At 30.2% G+C, this 27,429-nt stretch overlaps 1 protein-coding gene across 2 annotated transcripts in view; it reads right to left on the bottom strand.

Annotated features, from left to right (window-relative positions):
* Nucleotides 1-27,429, bottom strand: part of LOC136969194 (serine-rich adhesin for platelets-like) — an 86,060-nt gene extending 58,631 nt beyond the window's left edge. Inside the window, exon 1 of one of the 2 annotated variants that reach the window (XM_067263287.1) lies at nt 27,135-27,429. In XM_067263287.1, the coding sequence (XP_067119388.1) occupies nt 27,135-27,227 (93 nt within the window). In that variant the 5' untranslated portion in view covers nt 27,228-27,429. Of the gene's footprint in view, nt 1-10,902; nt 10,925-27,134 lie in introns of those variants that run through there. The other variant, XM_067263289.1, reaches the window with a different exon arrangement.

The following is a 27,429-nucleotide window of genomic DNA, read 5'->3' as shown; positions in this document are numbered from 1 at the left end:
ACTATCATAACCAATGACAAAATTAAACTGTGTCTGTTTAATGTTAGAATATTACTAATTGGGTCTATCCTTTGCAGCATTCATGTAGCCTTGAAAAGGGCTGTTTTTAATGATAACATAGAGACATTGAGAAAACTGTAAAAAGAACTTTAAATTTGGAGTTCTTAGTCCTGAATTGGAGTGGCATATTCATCCTAGTCCAAATAGTCATTAGCAAAATCTTCGTCAGAGAAACTGTCATTATCCAGATTGATAAATATCCTCTTCCTGAAAACTCCTCCAATATCCGATCTGCAGAGCTGTCCATTTCCCAAAAATTTTCATTTAATTTCATTATGCTTCTGATACAATCTCTCCACTTTTGGTATGGTGTGACTTGCAAAGTAGCTTGCTGCCAGAAAATTTTGACACTTTGTTCCATAAAAGTTATATTATGGTGATCAATCTAGTCCTTCACATTTGCCCAAATAAGCTCAATACCTTGGAGTTCACAATGATAGGGGGTGGTCCTTACAATTGTGTGCCCCCACTGTTTAGGCAAATCATCAATAACAAATCAAATTTCTTTTCACCGTGAATTGACTTGACTTTTCCCAGAAGTTCAAGTTTCAGAAATTACTGTTGCATTCAACACCATGATTTCAAAGCCATTCAATGATCTCTGATTTCTTGTTCTGGCTGATGGATGTAATGGAGTAATAAGAGGCATTTTCCATCACAATAATTGAAATTTAAGACATGTTTGAGTTTTTAAGAAGTTATTCTACAAACCAACTGTCAAGGAGACTTAACAAGTAGAGACAAAGTGATTCAGGTTTCTACTCATTGGAACCTGTTTTCAGAGGGGGGAATCAGTTAGCATGAATCATTCTGAACAAGTTGAGACAGGTATGCCAACAGTTTGGACTACGAATAAATCAGATAACAAACACTTTCATGAAAGATTTTTTATGTTCAGACAACAAATACATATTTGGATAACAAACACCTCATAGAATAGACACAAGAAGCGATGTAAAATAATGAATACCGATTGGTCTTCCCTTGTCTTCAGGCAACAATTTGAAACTTTTTGGAGCCTGGGAGACATCGACATTGACATTCAACCCGGTATATACTGATTGGATAGTATTCCTCCGAACTTTGAAACTTTCCCTTGTAATTCCAGCCTTTTATTTTTCTGACAGAAACAATTTTTTTAGAGTATTCACGAGACTGTTGGATGGGCACTCATTAAGTTTTGCATCTGTTTTTATTTTCGAACAGTGAGAGTATAATAGCAAAGGTAGAGCGGGCAGAAGATGTCTGATGTTCCTGGGTTATATTTTCTACTTTATAACTGTAGGTATGTATCAGTAATTATGTAACCCTTTTGTCTTATTATCTCATTTATAGTTGTATTTTAACCTCTGCAGTGCTCTGTGGGGCAGACATCTTTGTAAGTAAAGGTATTATGAAAATGAAAAAAAAAAATGAAAAATGATGTTGCTGGGCAGTAAGGCTTGAACAGGTCTACAATAGGGCACAGTTCAATCTTATCTAAGAAAGATACAGTATAATCAAGAAGGTTCAAGCAGCTAAAGGAGTAACAAAAATCACAACTGAGAAATAAAGAACATTGAAGAGCTCATAATGGAATCTTAAACTGATGTGACGACAGAAGAACGCCAATAACTCTTGAATGAAGAACATCAAGAAACTAGACAAGATATGTTTTCTTCTGAAAAAGAGGATTAATGCTGACATCTACTATTAAAGATGTTTTGAAGAAGTGGGAGGATGTCAGAACAATGTCTTAGAATGGCACCCAAACCAGATTGAGGTTAATAGGCTTAAGCCGTGGTCACACCATGCAATTTCCAGCCGCGCAGGCAACTGCAACTGCAACAAGCGCGAGTCACACGTGTCTTCTTGTGGTCACACATTGTTTGTTGATGTTGCAACTCGGAAACACGTGACTCTATAATAAACCAATAAAATTACAGTAGCTTGTTTTTGACTACTTTCATTAGTTTACCGGCATTTTACGTTCCACTTCAGAGTATTTATGGAATTTTAGCCACTTTTCTTATTAAAATAGCCAGCAGTTCATTTTCTGTAATGAATAAAATTTTAATAAAAAAGGCAATCATTTTGATAGAGTTGGCAAGAATACATGAAGAGATAAAATCTTTGATAAAATGAAGAATTAAAATCTCACAGGCATTGGTGAGCCTGAATAAGCTCTATCAATCTCAATTCTGTAAAAGTATCAAATCGTCTACGATGAACTATTTTCAATGTTGTCATCATATGATGTGGCACAAAGGCGTTTGCTGATTGGATGCGCATTTGCAATCGGCGTGAGTAGAACAAACGTTTTGTTTCTAGTTGCGGTTGCAGTCGTGCCTGTTTTCAAAGGGGGTTTACTAATTAACGGGAATAGCAGTCGTGGTTGCAGTTGCCTGCGTGGCTAAAAGTTGCATGGTGTGACCACAGCTTTAAGGACCTCTACAACAACAATGCTATTAATTACTTCTGAAAAATCCTGGAGTAAAAAGTAATGAACATTAGACAGATTCTTTAACCCCCACAAACGGAAAAAATATGACTGATAAAAATGAAGACTGTGTGTACATATATGTTTTTATTATTACATATAAATAAACGTAGTAAGAAAGTATATAATTTTTTATTTTTGGGGGTCTCCAGAATGGATTAATCAAATTCCCATAAAAATCTATAGTAAATTGATAATTGTTAATGAACAATTCGGATAGCAAACACAGTCTTGGAACCGATTATGTTTGTTAACCGATCACCCACTGTATATACTTTTGATTATTAGTAGTAGTCTAAAAGAATTACTTATGATCAGTGTTCTTTTTCTAAAGAAATTAATGCTGGTATGCATTTATGGTGACTGAATATAATTTAGTATTATTTTTACCAACCAACTCTCAGTTCTAAGTACTGTACCAGCAACAAATACTTTTCATGCTATCTTCTGATTTAGCATACCAGAACATTTTAGCTGAAACAGAGTCCTGCTTACAGTATTAAAAGATTGTCATCATCACTGGTTTATTTTAATTTCAATACAAATTGAATATCCTCCATCTAAAATATTCTGAAATCCATAACTTTGCTTTCTTAACATTAAGTCCTTTAGGTTAAAACTATGACTCAAAAAAGCATGAAAGATGATACAATACTGCACATGAAACATGGTGAACTGTCATGATTTAATAAACCATTAAACATTGCAAGTGTGTGATGTCTGACTATTTTCTGTTGGATCTGATAGTGATAATTCTTTCAATTTGAAATACATGATAATATCATGTATTCCAAATCCAAAACATTCTCAGTCCAATCATTTCAGATTAAGGATAGTCAACCTATATTACCGTTTTTGTTCTAGACAAATATAAAAGTATTTATCTGAGCTTCTTTCCAGAAAATTAGCTTTTTAACATTATTACACAAGAAATCACCAAACGTGCATGAGAAAAAGCTCTGGAAAAACTCCAAAATGTTCTATCAAGTAATACAAGATATCTTCTACTGTATTAGATGGTAACTCAAGCCAGCTAGTATCAATATTCTCTTCATCTTCGCATTCATGTGTCTCAGTTTCTAAAACTCATTTTATTATAACAATAAAAAAAAACTAAATTAATTACACAGTAATCACTGGTTCACAATTGATATTGCTGATTTACTATACCTCCTGCTCAAAATTGCTTCTGTTAATAGTTTCCCTGATATCGTGATTCTTCGTGTGCATGATGTAATGTCTGTAACAAGTACAAATTCAGCTGTACATTGTTAATTTGTGCTGCTTCATTCTTTTATGATGATTATTTACTCTCTGAAAGCAATTCAAAATAGTGTCACTTATATGTTTTTCTCACTTTTATGATACTTTTGTCATTTCCTTGAAAAACATATAAATGGAGTTGACTATATTTATATATTTTAGCATTCTAAACATTTTGAAGTACTTCAAGTAAGTTTTATCATAACAAATATTTTTATATTTCCAACTAATTTCAAGGCACTATATTTCAAGCATTCATGAAGTATTTTGAAATATTTCTACATTAAAAGAATTTAGAATTTGAATTTTCATGTAGAATACTTCTGATACTGGTACTTAGTATTTTCAAATAGTTGTCTCAGAGCAGTGTTCATTAATTGCTGAATTCCTCCAAATAGAGGTACTAGTCATCATAGTGCATACTTACAAAAATAACAAAATAATTTTCCTAGAGATAAGAATGCCAATCAATGAAGTGGTCCAATAAAGATAAGATGAGATAAGGTTGCATTTATTACATTGCAACCTTTTTTTTATTGGTGAAAAATTAAGCATTTTATGTTTCTAATTATCAAATGTCAGATTTATATACAATTCTATCTTGTATCTAAATATCTTTTACAATAACATCTAATGTTAAATGCTTATTAATAATTTTCTAATAACTATCTAGACACCAATTATTCATCAACCTTATTGTAATAGTTAATTCCAGTAAAGATAAGTTACTTCATTGTTTTGTGACACATTATTAATAATACAATCATTTAACTGTAGTCATTTCCATTTGTGTCACTAGATGGCATTATTACTTTTTTTAAAATCTAGTTGGTATGCATGTTTGTAATTCACAAACTTTTGTATAACTCAGTTCATCTAGAAGAGTTTTCCATTGTAAATACTCCTAATAAGTTCAATATATGGTGAACACTAAAATAAATGTCATGTCATTCAGCATGAAATGAACACAAGTGTATATATACAGACTTTCTTTTTCTAAAAAAAAGAAAAAAATCAATATTGACAATCTAGAAAAACACAGAAGCTTTTTTGGGATATATGAAGCCTTATCATGTATTGTGAAGGAAACATCATTGTACAGTACAACACCTACCTGTAAGAGAAGATTTGCTATCAAAAATAGACTTGTTGCACAATAATGCTAATCAACATAAGTAGTCTACACCATCATTTCATCCAGAGTTACTGCTATTTAATTGACTGTTTGTTAAATCCCCTACAAAAATTTTTATGATGGATTCTCTTAGAATATCAAACAAAAGAAATAAAGTAGAACTATTTGAATAGATGATGAATATAAAAAACATGCATTTATTTTAGAAGAATATACAAAATACAACTCTATCAAATGAATTTTTCCAGTGCTATTCATTACTGTACAAAGCTCTTGCAGAAGTGTAAAACAGCAAATAAAAAAAAAATTGTAATCTCTCTGTAATGATTAACTAAGCAGAAAAATAATAATTAGTATGTTTCTCATTTTTAATTTTATCAAATAACATATCTCATAAATTACTGAGGAATGAGTGTTTAACATATTGGTAGTTAATGTCTACTTTTTGTATTACTTTGTACAATAAACATTATCTACATTTTCCTATTAATTTGTATGGTTTTGTATTGTATTGTATTTATGTTTTTGTATGCACCGGCTGTGCTGCATTGGTTCCTTTTTGCTGAAAGAACAATGAAAGAACAGAGAGATTTGTATACATGATTTTGTATATATTTTGATTAACAAGATGCATTTATTTATGATCTGTGAAAAATGGTAAATAAATACATATTGTTAATCAAAATATAGAGGAAAAAATCTCATTTTTTGAATGAAAGTCTACAGAGACCATTTATTTTATACACTGGTGGACAAAACTTAAGGACAAAGAAGAAATGGGCATGTATATGAAAAACTATATGTGATTGTAGATCAAGAAGAAAACAATAGTATTGACAGCATATTCAACATGATTTAATATAATAATTATGTTCGAAGGAAGTACATAGAATGTCAAAAGAGGGTGTTTTTGTAAAAGATGCATATTTTCAGAACACATGGTTGTACAAAAAATGCACAATACTTACTACATACAATCCTGAGCATCATGTCAGTAAGGGATATGGCCACCGTAAAGTGCAATGCAACTTTGTATACGATGTGACATACTCAAAACATGATCCAGGAGCTGTGGTCCCACTCCTCTTTCACTGCACGGATGAAGGTCTTCTTGTTTGTTGGTGGATATTGTTGACCAGCAATCCATCTCCCCAAGGCATCCCATACATTTTCAATCAGATTCAGATCAGGAGAATGGGCTGGCCAGACTATGCAATGAATATCCTCACTATCAAGGCACTCCTCTACAGCCTGTGTGCAATGACAAGACATGTTATCATCCATAAAATAAAACTTTTCACCGACAGCACCTCAAAAAATCGAATATGTGGGAGTAGAACTTCATCAATGTATCATTGGCTGGTCATGGTTCCTCAATCAAGCACATACAGGTCTGTACAGCCACTGACCATGATGTCTGCCCACACCATGATACTGCAAGTCCAATATCAAACTTTTTCCTGAATGTTTTCAGGACAATAAGCACTGCTAACCTCATGTCATATCAGTTGCCATTTAAAATCAGACAATAGACTGAATCTACTCTCATCTGAGAAGAGCATGGTAGCTCAGTTGTCATTAGTCCAATTGCGATGCAGACGGCACCATTGCAAACAGGCGCTTCAGTGACTTGAGAGTGGGAACACACAACAGATTTTTTGGCATATAGTCCTTTCTTTCGCAAATGTTTTGCAACAGTTTTACAAGATATCTTAGTTCCTGTGGCTGCCTGTAAATGACTTGCCAGTTCACCAGCTGTGCTGCATTGGTTCCTTTTTGCTGAAAGAACAATGTACTGATCTTCTTGGCATATTATACTGCTAGGATAACCTCTCCTCTGGCACCTGCTGCCCATAGCCTAGAAATAATACTGTGCATGATGTTAAATTCATGGGAAACGTCTGTTATTTGCTGCCTTTCTTCCAGCTTTCTGATTATTCTTTGACAAGTAAAATTATCTAAATGATGCCTGAAAGACATGTCCAGAATTTCGTTATTGTAACTTCACTCCTTCCTGCTCAAATTTCACATCCAACGAAAACTGACTGTACGTGCAGATTGCCTGAAATCTCTTACCCATGCTGTCACGTCATCAACACATGCAAAACTCAAACATTTGCATAAGTTTTACATAACAAAGTACATCATGATTTCAAGCATATGTCAACAGGCTGCTGCGGTTCAATTTCTAACTGTAATTGTTGAAAATAGTGTCCGTCCTTAAGTTTTGTCCACCAGTGTATTTCTAGGTACAGATTATTTCACACGTCTTGACTGGACAATATATGGTTTTCAGTTGAGCTCATTCAAGAACCTCTTTTTGATAACACACAGTGCCCTTGTCATAGATTTGTTAAACAATTCATTCCCTTCACTAATAGATTGGTCCCTACTACTGGCATTTTTACAGCCCTGCCAAGATCCATGATATAAGCTATACATACGATTTAATATGCATACGCGTGCACACACACCTTGAAGAATATAATACTATATTTATTTGAATCTAAAATACATCTTAATTTTTACATGCATACCCACAGATTTTTGTTTTTTAAATAAAAACTCAAGACAAAGTTATGTCAATAGAAATGTTCAATATTTACTGCAACTAAAGAAAATTATCTATCATAGTCTTCTGCGGTACCAAAATCAGAAAGCAATTCACTTTCTATGTTAGATTCTTCTGAATTAACACTAACATTGTTTTAGTCATTACACACATGAAATTTTGGTTTTAGTTAACTAAAACTAAAACTTCATGTGTGTAATGACTAAAACATTAGTATACCATTTGGTATACCAATCAACATTAGGTTCAATGTTCACATCTTCACACATGTAATTTTCTTTTAATCATAGGAAATTAATGAATGAAAAGTTGTAGTTTCTGAAAAACAAAAACTAATTTTATCAAATTATTGAAATCTTGAAATTCAAAATCCTCTTTCTGCATTTCATGAAATATTTTGACCCATCTGACATTAATTTTTTCTTCATTCCATTTCTCCAATGTTTGGTTATTATTGTCTTTATCAGTGTCCATTAATCAAATCAAATTTTATCTGTTTCTGTTCATGTAACAACTTATATTCCTTAAATTTGCTGTAACTATTCTGAATTTCTTGTCATTTAGACATCTTTCACAGCAGTATTCATTCAAATTTAGAACCATTATCAATGCAGAATAAACATTTTCTAACAAATCATGAGTTCAGAATATTATAGACAAATATATTTAATACACAATTTAGATAGCTTAGTTTTTTTATTTTCAAAAATGGAAAAAGTGTAAAGTAAAATGGATGGATGGTTGAAACAGGGAAAAAAAGGCATGTATGGTCAACCTACACATAATGCAATAATAAATACATTTTTTCATAAAAAACAATTTCATTTCACAATAATAATTTAGAATATTAAAAAAATAGATAATTTTGGTAATAATAATGGTAAAAATGTTTTGATTAATAAATTATGTTAATCAAAACAATTTTTATCATTGAAAAACCTAGTTTGTTTAATAAAATTATTGATGGAACCTGACCACTCTGATACTAATGAAAAGATTTTCCTGCTGAAGACAAATTTATTGATAAAAATTTTCATCTATATATACTTTCTGTGACCATTATCAAATACAGAAACAAATTATTAATGCCAAATTTATAAGACATATTTATGACTTAATAAATTCATTAATAGAATTTCTAAACTATATGAATCTGGTTCTAGAAGTAGGTGTGTCGCCATCTGTTGATAAGTATAATGATTAAAGAATTTAACTAACTAAGTTTTGAAAACATGAAAGACAAAATGACACAGAAAAAATTCAAATCCAAACTGTTGCATATCAAATGGATATCATCCATTTGAATGATGGATAAAGGATCATTGAGTTGAATAACAATTGTTCAATAAGTAAATACTTAATATTAACCATATCTAAACAATGCATGAAGAAGCATCACAGAAAGAATGAATCCACTTATAGTTAAAGGAAAATTTTTTTGACAAAAAAGGAATTAAATCAGATTCTAGAGATCTTCTAATATGTAAGCTGGAACTTATATATAAAAAATCATGCCACTCACACTTATTCTAGAGATTGTACTATTAATTGGGCTTAATTATACAAAAAGCTATGAATCCTCAAATGTACAAAAAAACGAGTTGAAGTCATGTAAAAATTCAGTATTGTTCAATCTTCATTTTACAGAAACAACAAAACTGCATATCTAACCAATTTGAAAATTAATATACAAAAGTTATTCAAGGCAGGAAGTCAACTGAAAAAGTAGTAGATATTTTTAATGATCCTTGTGTGGCCAGCAACAGTTTTCTTCTGATCACACAAACACACTTTCTCACTCTCATACACAGCCAAGGACGACGCCAGCCAATGGGTCAGGATGGCAAGATGATGTAAATTGACAGAGGATATGAATTGTATGTAGGTAAAATAAAAACGATTCATAAAGTTTTAATCATTTACTATGTACCGGAAAAGAAATATCTTAATTAAAACATTTTTTTTTAACTTACAAGAAGCCTAAGAATATTATTTTAATTAAAACTTAGCATTTAAATAATTTTTTCAAATTTCTAGGGGAGGGCAGCTGCCCCTCTGCCCCCCTCTGGTAACACCCTTGTACACACCCATAAAGACATGTATGTCCTTAAAAATGCATTCAAACACATGACAGCATTTGGGTTAGATGGAACAAAAGGTAATTTATACGTACTAATACTAATTTTAAAATTTTCAATTACAAAAAATTCAACACTCCACCTCAATTTTATCATACAATACCACAAAATCATGCAATGTCTCTATTTAATAAACTGAATGTTTGGATGTTTAAATTTAGCTTGCGTTATTATAAAATTATATTTGTAGTGCATCTGTGATGGCAAATAAAGCAAAATATTCATTGTTTAGAATATATTTTAAAAATATTTCATTCCATAAACTTTTTGAATGGACCTTAGTTCTCAAAGGTTAGATTTTTAGATCTGATTATCTTATTTATATTTAAGATAATATCCAAAAGTTCATTTATGTCTATTAACAAACAAATATATTTTTTAGATATTAACTCACTGTTTTTCCAGAATTTATTATTAGTTATTATTCCTAGCACTTTAAGGTTCCTATAAATCCAAGCACTAGGAATAATAAGAAATATAAATCCTGGAAAAGCAGTAAATGAATATCTGAGTTAGTTCTAGAGTTGCTTATTTGTGTTAAATGTATATTTTTTAAGTCCTATTTCTAAATGTAGCTACATCTGAGCCTAGTTTAAGCCAAAATTTTGAAGAATTGTATCATAATTATTGAGTTGAATGGAAAAGGTTATAATGATTTTTGAAGAAAATATATACATTAAGTCAATAATGTAATTTCCATCATTTATAATAGCCTTCTTTCAATATTTCATAAACCAACTGACTGTACTGTATCTGAATAAAAATTTTGTTTTTTTGACTCAAAAAAATTGATTGTATATCATATTTTACTCCTTCAAAACTTTTATATATTTTACTATTTAAATAATTTTGTATAATCTGAATAAATAAAAATTAGAAGGCATTAAGTTGGTGAATTTATTCAATAATTTTTTCTAATTTCTACCTGTAATTTTTCTGCAATTACTGTCTTTGAGTGTCCAGTATGCCATGAATCCTTTAAAGTTTTTCTGAACCACATTTAGCATATGTAAAGTATAACAACAACTTTTCCATAAAATTTACAAATAGGTTTACTGTTTCTACAACAGTATTCTCTTTCCAAAATCTATAAAGCATAATATTCCATATATGCATCTTATTTGTTAACATTTATTCTTGACTTTATCCAAATGAAAGAGTAAAATATAAATTTGAAATAAGTATTTTAATCATACTACTATTACGTGTTAGTAACAATGTGTTAAATATCAGATTAGTTTTAATTAAATAATACCTTCTATCTATATAACATCTGTTGAAAAATGTAAAAACTGCTCCAACTAATAATAATAATAATAAAAGAAAAAGCTTTTTATTAGTATTAATATAGTAATTATTATATATATATTTATTTATTTTGAAGATACTTATTAATATATATGTTTCATAATACAATATTAATATTTCTAATTACTACAATAAACCAAACGAAATAGAAAACCCAAAATTTAATTTCTGAAAAAATATATTTTTTTTTCCAGCTAATTGAACTAGCCTTCTACAATCTAGAACATTGGTTCAAAATAATTCAAACATAACACACATTCCATTAAAAATAAGTCGTATTACAAAATGACAGTATTAAAAATAGATGAATAACTATGACAATAACATTTACAACCATATTAATAACATTAAAAAAATAACAAGACATTAGTTATAAAAATATATAACAGTGAAATATAGAATTGTAAACTGAGATGTTTTAGTGGTATAGAAGTTTCCATGCAGTGAACAGGTTCATAGAGTCCATGTAGTTTATGCAATCTCCTTCTAAGTTAGACTGTGCTTATAGATCTCTACCATTTACAAAAATCTGCCCAGGGTCAGTCGGGGTTGCCGACTCCTAATTATGGAAGTATTGTCCCAAAGGACTGTACAGTAGACCCCCCTATAACACGGTAGATGCGTTCCGTGTTATATGAATCCGTGTTGTACAAGTAACTTAAATACATGAGCTAATCACAGCCCGACACGTGTGCAGTTTAGGGGCTATGGCTATTTGAAAGGTTTTCTTCCATAAAATTAACTGATTCTAGACTAATTTGACTCAACATTTCCAAAACACATATAATTTTTTGGGAATAATCCATATAAACTATGCTATAAACAAAAAAATTATAGGATTACTTACTGAATGTGCACCATTCAACGAAGCCATTGTTTAAGCTTGTTTTTGTCACGGAGCGGCTCATTGAACAGTGGGCGCATTTCCTAATCGGCGAATTTTTCGCAGAAAAATAACAACTTTGGAGACATCATTAATAAAAATATAATTTTTATGGCCGTTGAATAATAAATGTTTTTTAGTAATCCAGTGCTCGTTTAAACTCAACAGTTTGTACAATATCCGCTATTGGTCCAGATTCGACCAATCCTGTCGCGACAACGTTTTACTGTGTTGTATGAGTTTCTTTTAGTGTGTTATACAAATACGATCGCAATTTTTTCACTATGTTATACGAATCCGTGTTATATGAACCTGTGTTATAGGGGGTCTACTGTATTACAATGAAGTAAAGAAAAACTATATTTATTATATGTACAAGCTTTTCATATCTGTTTAACTTTTCAAAAAATCAAAAATGCTTATAATTTAAAATTATAGTGATGATAAAATGTGAAAAATTTCAATAATATTAGCCTATATAAAGTTTTCTTTTACAATAATTAATAGGAACATAATACATCCTCAAAATACTTATATACAAGTCAGAACAATCAATTTAATAAAAAAAAATTTGTTTAAATTTAGCAAATATTTGATTCTTCAGTATCAGATATTAAAATATTAAAAATCAAATTTAATTTACAATAAATTATTAGAAGAATCACTAACCTACTAACCCACATAAAGTGTAAAGAAATCTAAACCTAAAACTATACTACAATATTTTTTTTTTGCATCAACAAAATGTGTTATTTGTTCATAGATGAAACATTAATAAAATAATTATTAAAAATAAAATAAAAAAGCTGTCAAGGGATCTTACATGATTTTCCCAGCACTCAAACAGGTGGTTCAGGAGACTAGGAAGGAAATTGATAATTTTCAATAACAACACTAGTCTACATGATTTTTGTAACAGATACATCAGCGATTTTCTTATAATGTATTTTTCATGCTGAAACAGAAAGTGTGATCAGAAATGCTCTATCACGTCATGTTATTTAGTTATTTGACTTTAAGGGCAGTCAGATATTCAATTCTAGCCCATGTAAAAATGGCAAACTTTGACTTGTTCCTCTTGTGGTGGTGCACATCCTAATAGTTTTTTATTTAATTTTTCAGTTGTCAATAAATTTTTTTATTTAAAGTAAAGATTTTGTCAAAAAAATTCTTAAATTTAAAATTTCAATTTCAAAAGTCAACATTTTTACAATCAACACATTTTTACATTTACATTTTTACAATTCAGTAGTTTTGGAGAAAAGGTACATCCGGATATGAGTAAGATTGCTGACAAAAGAACAGCCGCCTGATTGCCGCCAGTTTATAACCTATTTATTCCAGCACCCACGTTTTAACCAATGAATCATTGAACACGAACAAAGAAGACGCGTTATCAATCTTTGAAAACGCGTTATCTCAGTGTAGCTCAAGACATTGGCAGTGAAGTTGTGTGTGGTAATCCGTGTTCAATTACAGGTAAAATAAATTTGGAATTTTTTTTCTTTTTTAAATTTTATCTCGACATTTATTGAAATATGCGGCGGCAAACATGTTCGTGTACAAATTCTCTGAATGTGTTTTGTTATGTATGTGGCGAATTCGCAACAAAGAGTCAGTGTAAGCCCATTTCAAAATTGATGAAAACTACCTATGGACTTTATTTCGGATGTCCACTCGGAGTTCAAGACAAACAATGGGCGCCGCATTTAACATGTATTAGGTGTTATGTGTTTTATGTCAAGCTCACGCAGTGGTTACAAGGGGAAAAAGAGCATTTGCCTTTTGCTATACCAATGATTTGGCAAGAACAAGCAAATTATTATGACGACTGCTACTTCTGTTTAACAAAGGTCAGAGGTTTCTCTGCAAAAAATAAAAGTAATATTATGTATCCAAATATTCCATCGGCTATGAGACCAGTTCCTCATGGAGAGAATTTGCCTATTCCCACAGCTCCAGCTTCTTGGCAAGAGAATTCTGATTCTGAAAAGGATTGTTCTGATATGGCAGCACAAGGTTCAAAAGACAAAGATTTTATACTAGAAAAATCAAATAGTGCACCACATCTCATTTCACAAGTGGAACTAAATGATTTGGTTTGCAACTTGCACTTATCAAAACAGCAAGCAGAAGTTTTAGGTTCATGCTTAAATCAGTGAAATTTATTGCATAAGGATATCAAAGTTTCATTTTTCAGACAGAAATAAGGATTTAATAAAATATTTCACTATGGCAGATCAGTTGTGTTCCTGTTGATATAAATGGTTTGATGTCTGAGTTGAATATTCCTTATAAAGCTGATGATTGGCGGTTATTTATAGACTCATCAAAAACGAGCTTAAAAACAGTGCTACTGCATAATTCAAACAAGAATCCTTCTATACCGGTAGTACATGCTGTTGGTTTGAAAGAAACATATGAAAATACGTCATTAATTTTAAAAGCAGTCAATTATAGTGCTCACTTATGACATATCTCTAGCAACCTAAAAGTTATTGGTTTTCTTGGACTGCAAGGTGGCTTTACAAAATATTGCTGTTTTTTACGTCTGTGAACATTATGTGGTTAAAGATTGACCAAAAAGAGACACTTTCACTCTTGGGCAAAACAATATTAAGTATCCATTGGTCAACTCTCAGCAAGTAATTTTTCCCCCTTTACATATAAAATTGGGGTTGATAAAAATTTTGTTAAAGCACTAAATAAAGAAGGACCAGGATTTAAACATGTAAACCAAGTGTTTCCTAGGTTAAGTGAAGCTAAATTAAAGAACGGAATATTCGTTGGACCTCAGATTAGAAACTTACTTAATGATGAAAATTTTGACATGAAGTTGAATAACATACAGCTAATACATAGAGCTAATACTTAAGGATGTAGTCCATAGTTTTCTTGGAAATAACAAAGCATAAAATAGTGATATTTTAATAAAAAATCTCCTGCTGAACTATAAAAATTTAGGCTGCTGGATGTCCTTAAAAATTCATTTCTTGCATTCTCATCTGGACTTTTTCCCACCAAATTTGGGTGGAGTGAGTGGTGAGCAGGGTGAACAGTTTCACCAGGACATATTGCAAATTGAGCAGCGTTACCAAGGGAGATGGGACAAATTGACGATGAATGACTACTGCTGGTTTCTGCAAAGAGAAGATCCCACCTTACACCAAAGGAAGAAGTGATTATCTGACTCCAGTTATAAAAAAATTTCAGGTACTTTTTATGACTGTTTTAGTTATGTTATACAACAGTTTTTTATGTAATCAGCAAAATAAAATATGAGTATTAGAAATTTATTTAGCATTGCATGAAATTTAGTTTACCAATAAACTTGGTCACTGTGGGAAATTTACATTTTTCATCAATTTTTTAATGGTATGTAATAAAAATGTGATGGGTAATGGAGAAAAATTGGCTTCATTTTCAGATTCAGTGAACAAAAAAGAATAAAATTTACTTATTGCTGTTTCTGTTCCAAAAATTTTTTTCAATTTGTAGAAGTGCAATAAAAAAAGTGAGCAAGCTTCATCTTCATTGGTAGTCTCAGTCAAATCATTACTTTTGCAAAGTAATGATTTGACTGATTTGAATAAAGTTTTGCACATTAATAGAAGTAACAAAATGGCGTGTCATGAAATAGAGCCAAATTTTAAAATTCAATCTAAAATGGAAGATATTGAAGGGGTCAAAGATTATCCCCATGATAAGTCAATGGGAAAATTTTTCTATTGTAAAAACAAACAAATGCATGCTAGCTGACATTTGAAATACGTCAAAGTTCTTACCATTTGACTCTTGTTTTTTTTTTTTTTAATTCCAATTTTCTTTTTTCCATTTTTCTTGAAAAGCTGACCATATATACCAGGGGTGTCCAACTTTTTCTTTATCTGGGCCACATTGGAAGAAGTCATAGAGTTTTGAGCCACAAATACAAGGTGTCCGAGAAAGATCTTTATCATTCTAAACATTAATAATAAAAATACTAATAGGTGAAATAAAATGCAATTTGCTGCAAAAGAATGAAGACTTCTAAGGGTTTTTTTCTGGTATCAATTGCCTGAGGTAGATGGATTGATTGGTCATGGAGGACCCATATCTTGGTCTCCACGATCGTCCGACATAACTCAACCCCAAAAAAAGAAATCCAGTAATGTTAAAGACAGGGTTTATCAAACACCCGGGTTTCTGATATATCTATTTTAAAGGAAAGGATACAATTCACGTACAGTACGTGAGCTCCGTTAGTACAGTAGCACGAAACAATGGCAAGTCTGCTCGATTTCCCTCCAAGTGTTTTTTAACATTTGCAGTGTAACAGTGAGGATTGCTAATTGTATCCTTTCCTTTAAAACAGATATATCAGAAACAGGTGTTTGATAAACCCTGTCTTTAACATAACCCCAAAAAAAAAAAATCCAGTGGAGTTATGTCGGGTAATCGCGGAGTCCAAGATATGGGTTCTCCGCGACCAATCAATCCATCTACTTCAGGCAATTGATACTAGAAAAAACCCTTAGACGTCTTCATTCTTTTGCAGCAAACTGCATTTCATTTCACCTGTTAATATTTTTATTATTAATGTTTAGAATGATAAAGATCTTTCTCGGACACCCTGTATATTATATATACTTGTGGTCCAATCCTTAAATATACAAGTATATTTAAGGATTAACATGTCTAAATTATAGTAATAAGTATTAAAACTTTATCATGAAAAAGGATATTTTAAAATATTACTTCTACAGACATTTTCAATTTTTACTTAGAAATAGATAAATTCATTTATTATAAAAGGAGGCAAACATAAATGTATTTGAAAACACAAATATTTGTTTTATTTCCATCTCTAATTAATAAAAAATGATGAAACACCTTTTCATCATTTCAACATTCTTATTCAATTAATATATTTATAAATAATATGTAGCCCAAAAAGTAGCCAATGCGCGAAATGATATTTTTTACACCGAACTAAAAATAGGGTAACCAAATTTTGTAACACTGGAAGGAATACTAAATAAAGCTGGAGTTGCAACTCAAAGGATTATAGACCCAAATGCAGGGAAAGGAAAGAAAGGACAAAAGATGAAGTAAGGAAGGTTGGAAAATTAAGGATCAATATTTGCATAACAGAAGGTCACTTTAACCTTTCTCACTACTTTTTATCTTTTGACCTTTCCTTTCTCTAAATTTGGGTGTATAATTCGTAGAGCCACAACTCCAGCTTTATTTAGTATTCCTGTCTAATTCACACATTTCCAAGTATTTAAGAATATTTCCTTTCCACTCAAAAATAAAACATGTATAAAGGTTTATGGCTTTGTGAAATTTCTTTTTTTTGAGTTTATGCCATTGAAGTAAATTAAAAAAAATTTAAAAATTTGTCGGTTTTGTTTACACGTTTATTGGGCCACATTGGAACTTGCCTTGGGCCGCAGGTTGGACACCCCTGATGTATACCTTAACCTATATGCATTAATATATTATACTTTGCATAATATTTATTATGTAAGTTAGAGAAGTTTAGAACAAAGAAAAAATTCACTGTTTATACAGTGACAAGTTGTTTTAATTTAGTGCTCCCTAATGATCTAACATGAGTTCACAAGCTGTCATTGCACTTCAGTCAGGGATAAAGTTCTCTTAGTTTCTAATAGTTAGGAAAAAAAAAGAAAAAAAAAAAACCTTATTTTTGGGAGTAGAGATGAGTTTTAAAAAAACTGTAAATGCCAATAACAAGTAAAATTTTCATTAAGTCTGATCCCCACTCAATATATGACCCCTTACTCCTTCTATCTTATTATCTCCAAAAAGTGCTCATCAGCCATATGGAAGTATTCCTAACAAATTTCAAAATTTTGGTAGGAATACCTGAGATATAAAGCTAAATATACAATACATACAAATAATCTTGTTTTCACTTTTATGTTTTTGGAATCAAGGGATTTTACAATGTCAAGAAATGCAAAAAATGCAAAGGATTAAAATTTGTACAATTACAATACCCTTTATTACTCTAACAGCCAGGAAAGCAAAATTCAATTTCTTAGTAAAAAAAAAATAATGAAAATGAATATCATTAAGAATTTTCAGCTCTGAAAATTGCTGTTTATGAAATACTTTTTCAATATACAAAAATTAAAACAAATCCAGGTTTATTTTAATAAAGAAACAATTTATAATAATAAAAAAGTGCATCTTTAATCACAATCAATTCTAAAGAATAAAATATTATGTATTAGTATCTTTGAAGTATATAAGTCCTTACTCACTTTATATTTAAATGAATAAGATTGGCTCATTATCAATATTACAGAAAATTCACAAACTGCAAATTTGAAATACACATACATAACACATGAAAGACTGGCTGTACACAAGGTGTTTAGCCAGCAGAAAAGAGGGTAAGGGAAAGGAGGGAGAGGAGATAGTAGAGAAAGGTAGGATCCCTCTGAATGGCATACATATGGCTACTACTACTGTACCCTTTATGTTTGATGTTGGTATGCAGTTTTTAGGCTGCAAGACCATAGTCTCCCAAAGGGTCTAAAAGAAAACCTGAGTGTAGCAAATACCAATAATTGAATGCCACCACAAATAGTTAAGTGTAGAAGTTAATGCCAAGTGGCTGTTTTTGAAATACACAGTAGTCATTAATGGTAATGTTCAAATATACTGTATTTACTCACATATAAGACGAGATTTTTATTCATTTATAAGAGCTTCAAATTCCTGGGTTGTCCTATACACACGAGTGAAAGATTCTTTGTGTTTTTGCAATAATTTTTGTGAACCATGTATTCGCATTTTTTACCAGATGCTTACCCTCTTGTATTTAAAAACATAAATATTTTTATCTGGGTCGTTTGAATCATTCTTGTATATTGCCAAGAGTAAAGATGAATAGCAATAGGAAAAGCAAAGCTTTTAAATTGAATTTCAGATTGAAATTCCAAAATCACACAGGAGGCCAATATAATTTTAATCCATTCCCACATGAAAACAAACGATTATTCAGAAATCAGAATTCGGAGAAACTCGTAAGTGTAATCAACTGAGAGTGGATTTGACTGTTAAGAATTAGCAAAAAAAAAAGGTTCTCAATTGTCCAGCTTTACATGAACAAATTATGTTATCAATTTTACAAGATTTTTCCTTAAAGTTTAAAATGCCAGTAATTTTTGCGGGACAATGTGTGTATTTATGTTCGTTTGCTATTTTACTTGTGATTAAATAAAATAAAATAAGAATTGTATTAATAAATCTAATTTTCTTTATCTTGATCTTTAAAGTCAGAAAATAGGTCTTAAACATAATCTCTTTCAACATAATCCCTGTTAGCATTTCTGATATTCGTAGATGAGCTTTCCAATGAGATCCCATTGTTGAAGAACTCTACCACTTGTTCCTTGAACCAGTTGGTGACAATCTCATAGATGATGACATTCATGGTTTACATGCATTGGTCTTCTGATTTTCATCTTTTCCTGAAATTAAAGAATGTTTTTCACTCAAAAATTTCTTTAATTTCAAGAAAAGATGAAAATCAGAAGGTACAGATCATGACTTACAATGAATGATCCAAAACCTCCCCCTGAAACCATTACAATTGTTTTGCCATGTTCTGAGCAATGTGAGAATACATATTATCAGGGAGCAGACACACCTCTTTAGTAATGGTTCTATATAGCACTCTGTAACTTTATTAATATTTTGCAGTACTTTTCTGCATTGAAATTTCTTCCCAAGGCAGATAATCATATACAAACATCTCAAAACCCAATCTACTATTAATAAGCCAAACAACTACTGGATTACACTGGGCTAATTTTTTGTGATTATTTTAAATTAATTTTTAAAGACCAACAACTGCCGAATTATCGGACTAGCAAAATGGCTATAGTAATATTAATAATTTAAGTTAATTTAAGACCCATTTTTCGGAAACGCTTGAGAAGTGGGTCCTATTATTTGGACAAGGAGCTGTCTGTGTTAAAGATTACAAGCTTACCAAATTTTGTTGTTTGAATCAGAGACTCAAATGTCTGACCCTCTCCTTGTTAGAGGAAGGTTGTAGTCTTGATAACTGAGGTGAAAAAAGAAACTAATCACAAAGCATTAAAGCAGTGTGCATATAGCAGACATGGTAGTCATGTCTAAGAAGTTAAAGTTGATGGTGTGCACCATTCTTAAGAACAAGGAAGTAATAAAAGCATCAAATATGGCTAAAGATATGACAATGATGACCTGCAGGAGATCACTTCTTATCAAGGAAATGAAAAAACTCCTACTAGCATAAATAATTGAGAAACAATTGGCTGGTAATATCATCTCTGAGAAGGATTATTTGTGATATAAGTCAAGTAAGCTGCACAGTAACCTTAAGAAATAGAGCATCACTCCTTACTAAAGTATAGTAAATGTAATTTTAAAAATCTACATACATCAAGGAACACCGGGGATGTAACAACACTTTCTGGAACCTTTTACCGGTGTTAGACGCAAAACGAAAAAATTTCCGTTAACGTTTTCGAACTTTGTAGTTCTTCTTCAGACGGTAAAAAATGAGGAACGCAGATCGAATAAAAGAACGAGTTATTCGATCTGCATTCCTCGTTTTTTACCATCTGAAGAAGAACTACAAAGTTCGAAAACGTTAACGGAAATTTTTTCGTTTTGCGTCTAACACCGGTAAAAGGTTCCAGAAAGTGTTGTAATTTTAATTTTATTATAAGGTATTTACATATTTTATTTATTGTTTTCGTGTTTTAATTTATTATTTATGACATTTAATTATATTATTTTTACCTTAGATTATATTTATATATTTGCTATTTAAGTTTATCAAAATTGGTATTCTTTATAGTTTTGGAACAGATTAAGTCACTTTTTATTAAGTCTGATGGGAAAAATTGCTTTGGACTTCAAACAATTTGGCATTTGCATGGCCTCCTGAAACATATTAAATTTGAAGTACAAGGCACCACTGTGTATGTGTGTATATATATATATACACACATACATACACCATGTTGAGGCTAAAGTGTAAGTCAGCTAAAAACATAGAGGCAATGGACACTAAGTTATCCCCGTCAGCACTTGTAAGTGACCGGTATTGTTATACCTAAATTAATTAATAGTTCTTGGAAGCAAAGATCAGATGGAGGTCTAGGTAGCATAACTGGCAATGTATCTTCATGGTAAGCAAGTTCAAGTTCTGTTCTAGTCCAATTATTTCTTTCAGAATATTCTAAATTAAAAACAAATTTAAATTTAATTCTAATAATTAAATTTATCAAGAGATAGTGGTTTAACTGCCTACCTCTAGCCAAATTTATCTATATCCAATTAGTTACTAGCTTTAATATAGCCCAATAGATAATCCAGATTATTTGGCAATACCAACAATATGAGTTAAATAGCAAAAACTAATGCAGAATTGCTAAGAATGTATGTACTGCAGTTTCAATCCTAAACATTTAAAATATACCAAAAAAATTCATTATAATAATCTAAGCCACAAATCATTTCCTGCTAAATACAATTTCAAGTGTGTCAGCATGTTGAAATGTCCTTACATCAGCAAAACATGAAGTGTCAAAACAAGCAAAAACAGTAACTGATCAATGTAAATTCCAATTTCCCTAAAACTTATTTTACTAGGGTTCATTTGGGAATAAAACATTACTATCAACTTTGTCATTAGATATATAATTAGTTAATGACTTAATAAGAGCATTTATTCATTTTTCATTTGTACAGAGAAATAAACAAAACATATACAACTGCTTTAGACTAGTGACATAACATTAGGATGAGGAAAACTAGGTTAATCCAGTCATTCTCAAATGTCTTGTAAATGATTATATATATGTAGAAATGAATTCAATAATGACAAATTAGAGCATAAAAAATTATAAATTTTATTGAGCATTCAGATGAACATTCAAATCAATTATGAATTGATTTGAATACTCATCTGTTACACAAAACATTTTAATACACTTTGTAATATCATAATTTTCAAATCTCTTGGGTCACCTAAGCAGTGTAATATAACAGATGTCAGTAAGATTTGCTTGTAGACAGCAGTAAAGTAGGTCTATGTATGCATTTTTAGCCTGTAAATTTTAGCATGTATTATTGGTGTTTTTAACATGCATTATTCATATTTCAGACATTTTAACATGTATAAAACAGTGCATATATTGAGATTTTAAATGCATTTAAATCCAGCCTTTAGGAATGACATATAATATATTAATGCATAATATCATATCACTGCCAGAGATGGATTAAGACCTTTAGATGACCTAAGCATAGTAAAGCTTATGGTGTTTTTGATTTGTAATTGAAAATAAAAATACTACTAAACTTTAAAGTAAAATTTCCTTTTTCAAAATAACACAAAATTTACATATAAACTGAAATTTTCCAACTGAAAATTCTGGATAAATTTGTTGAAACATATCCACTTCTATAACATAATAATAAAAGTGAATGAAGTCCTAGTGCAGATATTAGTTTCAGACAGATTTGATAAACAAATTAAATAAATTACACACTTTACTATTTTTTTATAGATATGTGCAACATAAAAAAAATCCAGTGCATACAACTTAAGAGAGTATATTAATAGGAAAACAAATTTATTGTAAAACACAATAGAGTCCTTGAATTATTTTGATATAATTATACAGGGTGTCTGAAAAAGATCTTTATTATTATACAAATTCATAACAAAAAAAATATAGTGGTCTATTGAAATGCAGTTTATAGCAGAAGAAAGAATAACTCAAAAAGTATAATAGTGCTAGTGGTTTGCAGAATTAAAAATGGCAACAATAGAGGTAAAAGCACAAAGTGTGTTCTGGTTAGATAGAACAAAATCGTTATAACTGAGAAAAAAAATTATTGCAGGAAGTATAGAAAGACATCACAGTGCCCCTTCAATTTATTCTTGGATGCAAAAATTTAAAGACAAGTGTTCAGCATTTGAAAGATTACAGTTTCCCATTGACATTGGACAAATCTTCAAGTGCTACATCCAAGAATAAATTGAAGGGATACTTTGTGGTATTTTACCACACTTTCTGCAATACTTTCTTTGCATAGTTATAATAATTTTGTTTCAGCTAAGCACAATACACATTGCACTTTTTCATGTATTGTCACTATTTTTAATTCTGCAAGCCACTATCATCAATAGAAACATTTGTACTAAAAAAACTTTCTGAGTTATTCTTTCTTTTAAATTAAGAATACTTCAAATTTGAACTGGATGAATGTAATAGTAAGTAAAATTGCCACCAACCTCAAAATTAGTCCAGCAGTTGTCTTTCTTTTACCACAAACTGCATTTGAATAGACCACTTCATTTTTGTGTTATGAACTTGTATAATAATAAAGATCTTTCTTGGACACTCTGTATAAATATGACACAGTATAGTTTTATGTAATTTAGCCGACGTTAAAATCGTATCCGTGTGGCCTAGTGAGATGTATATGAAAAAACTTTACAAAAATCCAAAGAAAGATTTAAGGTGTGCTCTATTGAAAACCCTGTTAATATTCCAATATTTGACAATCCACTTTAACTTCCTTTCATGTTTATCATGAAGCCTTTTCTTAAGGGTGTTTGACCAAAGTGTTATTTTAGCATTGGCAGTAATTAAGATATTAATGTCAGCTAAATTACATAAAACTATTACAACTGTGAAGAACTTGTGTCTGAGGATACAGTATAGTTTAGATCAGGGATCCTCAAAGGGATCAATAAGACATTTTTGTAATTGATTGAAAACAGTTCATTAAAAATTATTAGTCCAATGGGTTATTTATATGATGGCTCAGAGCAAATGTAAATTTACATACTATAAGTAGATCTTTTCTATGGAAACAGTGTGTATGGATTAATACTCTGTCATTAGATTTATTTATTTATTATTAGCTGTATTAGCAAAAAAGAAAAGGTAGGTCAATAAAAGGTCAAGGAATCCTTGAAGGAGTTGACAGCCAGAGAAGTTTGAGAACCTGCTTTAAATGAAAATGAATAGAAAATAAGAAAAGAATATGCAGTAAAATGCAAAAGTTTAACAAATTTCTGATTTTTCACTATAATAATTATCTCAATATTTCTTTTTAAAATCAAATTCTTTAAAATTTTTTTTTTCATTTTTTGATACCTCTATCTTTCAAGTATCCTAAGTATATATTTAGTCTGTATTACTAATACTTAGTTATTATATTGCAGCCAGTAATGTAACTGAAACAAATATTATGAAGGCCCTAATAAACATAATATACTGTATTACTTCAAATATAAGCTGCCCTGGAATTTAAGCCACAGTAGGAGTTTAAAATTGGAAAAAATAATAAATGATTTTATATATATGATTTGTGTCAATCGCAGGGTATCTTCCCTTTTTTTAGGCCCCAAGAATGATTTCCTGTCTTTTTTTACACTGAAATAACTTTTCCTTCATGGCTCTCGAACAATGCACATTCTTTTTGTCAACCGTAAATCTTTTACCAGCTGCAAGATTTTCAATTTCTTCAGCACACAATATAACTTTTCTTTTGAATTCAGCATCATATGTAAACCATTTTTCCATTATTAGTGAGTACGGGTAATAAAAAAATTTAAAATTCGGTTCTACACAGCTGCTATCAAACAGCAACTGGATTAAATCAGAAAAGTGCAAACAGAAAACCACCGAATAAACTGTTGTCGTAATACTATGCACATATGTAGAGTGTAAAGCAAAGACCCAATTGTTGGGGAGCGGGAGATTGGCAGAAATAAGAAGTTAAAATGTTCGCTTCGAATTTAAGCCATACCCTAATTTTTTGTCTTAAAAATTGAAATGCAGCTTAAATTTGAAGTAATAAGATACATCACTAAAATTCATTTAATAAAAAAAATATTTATAAAATATCTTCAATTTGTTTAATATAACATTCTCTACAATACAAAGTAAACTTCAATTTTAGCTACACATTTCTAAGTCTTCACACCTACATGTTTATAAGATATACCTGCAGAACACTTATCAGAAAAAAAGCACTATCCTCTAAATACCATAGTTTTTGTACCAGCCAAACAAACTGTATTTTGCCTATCATATGTGAAACTATTTATCAGAAATTGCAGAATGCAGTGACCAGCCCACACCACTATTGAGATGATACTTTTGTGTAAACTTTCAATCATCCTTTACCATTAAGGATTTGTCAGTAGTGCAGTGATGCATAAACACTTAAAAATTTTATATAAATATGTATATTGTACTGTGCATTCATCATATTAAAATTTTTCCTGTACTTATTTGACTTTAGCATTTATTTATTTACAAAGATTAAGGAGCTTAATTCCTTTCCAGTTATGCTTCTGATTGTGGTCTATTTTAATATTTTATAAAGAATAAAAAATTTTCAAATTGGCAATTCTTATTAAATATTATTTATCCAAATGAATCCTATATATTGATTTAATTTGATTGTTTTCAGAACAATTTGTAAGCAAATAAATGCCAATTTCTACAAATCTAAGAAACTGTATAAGAAAAATACATTCATAGAAAACAACTGCAACAGAAATACAGGAATCAAATTTTATTTTAAGAATTGCAAAATAAAAAATATAATGTTAGAATATGACAATTATTGTAAATTAAATAAAACAACAAACAATTTTAGAAATGCCATTGAATTTCCACAAATCTGATATCTAAATATACATATAAAGGTAGGTAATTTATTTTCAAATACATTTTTACGAAAATACAGTCTGTAATCCTTTGATTATTTTTTAAACGGTCAATTTTTAAGAAAAATTTATTAGCTTTACATAGGATTCCTTGGTCTATTATAGGAAAAATGTAAACTTTTATATAAATTAAAAATATTATTTGTAATGACTAAGGTTTTGATAAAAATCTGTTCTTTAGAGTTAAAACAGTAACATTTTTAAAATATAAAAATTCTCTTTGATCCTCTTAAAAGAAAGACTTAATTCAATAGCTTTCAATTCAAAAAATTAACTAATAAAAGCTTACAGTTATAATTTATTTCAAAATGCAGTATATCAAGTATCTACAAAAACATTTTTTTTTTTTATAATTTCTTTAATATTAAAAAATAATATTCTCAGGCAACAAAAATATATATTTATATTAGAAAAATTTTTCCAATATTAAATTTTAAACATCAATTTTACACACATACGAAATAATTATTTTAACATTTTCCTTCGGTATCTTTATCTTTTGGTCGAAATAATTTAAGTAAAATTATTAAATCAGTTAAAAATAATTTACACTTAATACCAGAATTTTTGTTTATCTTTAAATTTTCCAATATTATCCACCAGGGGAAAAGAGACTGGGGACACTGGAATGATTTTTTTTTTTTCTTTTTAAAGGTACACACATCCCACTTAATCACATTAAATCATCTTGTAATAATTTTGTAGATTTGATTATTTATCTAACTATTTTAACTAATAATTACAGTTTATAAAATCAAAATTAATTATTATTATATATTTTTAAGAATGTCACCTCTATGAAACAAATTATACTGATTTTCCCTATAAATTAAGATAATATTCTTCATCACTAAATCTCTTAAGTATATAAAATGTAAATATTAATATGTATATATACAGTATATACATTAAATATTCAAAAATCTATTTTCCTATAGAGTAATACTAATATATTATTATCTAATTCTTAACATTTTCCTTTTTATACACATAAAATTCTAATCCAGATCATCATCAAACGAAATCAATATATACGATATTAACTTAAATTTACACACATTTCACCATTTTATCATGAAATTGGGACGATTTTAAGTATCCATTACGAAGGATTTAATTAATATTTAAAAGGGCAAGTAAAAACATTCATTAAATTTAAAAGATAATTAAGATCAATCGATCGATCGATCATCGATCACCGACAAGAATCCCATTCCGGGAACTTTTGGGGGGACGAAGTGTGTTAAGGTAAAGCAAAACTGTTGCGCCGAATACGTAAATATTTATTAAAAATTATATACAATTGACCCATTTTACATCGAAATTAAACGTTAAGTTTTTTTAGGGACGATTTATTTTTTAATCCCTAAACGGTACGAAATTCCTGAAGGGGATTTGAAGGGAAGAGACCCGCATTTCGACCGAGCGACCCGTCCCGCTTCGGGACGAATCAACGTTACACACCAACCGAGGAGAAGGGAGATCGGTGGAACGGAAAATTGTATGACGAAACGGTTAAAAAATTTACCTGATGAAGCGACGTTAGATTATTTTCGGGACAGCTGATCTCATCGTTTTCTTCGTTATTCGTTTCTTCCTTGGATGATGTCTCGGCCGCCATTTTCCTCTTTTAAGGTTGTCAACTGACATTGGTTCGTTTCGTACGATGGTTTCTGTTGTTGATTGGTTGTCAGTCGATTGGTTTGCTTCATCCACATCTTTACTAAAAATCCTTCCAGTTCATTCTTATCGAGTAATTTCTCTCTCTCTCTATTTTCCCTTAAGGTTATCGAACCTAACGGTTACGAAAATAAACTTAACGT

Source organism: Centruroides vittatus, unplaced genomic scaffold, assembly GCF_030686945.1.
Source record: "Centruroides vittatus isolate TY-2023 unplaced genomic scaffold, ASM3068694v2 contig_1758, whole genome shotgun sequence".
Taxonomy (NCBI): domain Eukaryota; kingdom Metazoa; phylum Arthropoda; class Arachnida; order Scorpiones; family Buthidae; genus Centruroides; species Centruroides vittatus.
This window is presented reverse-complemented; position numbering and strand designations above follow the sequence as displayed.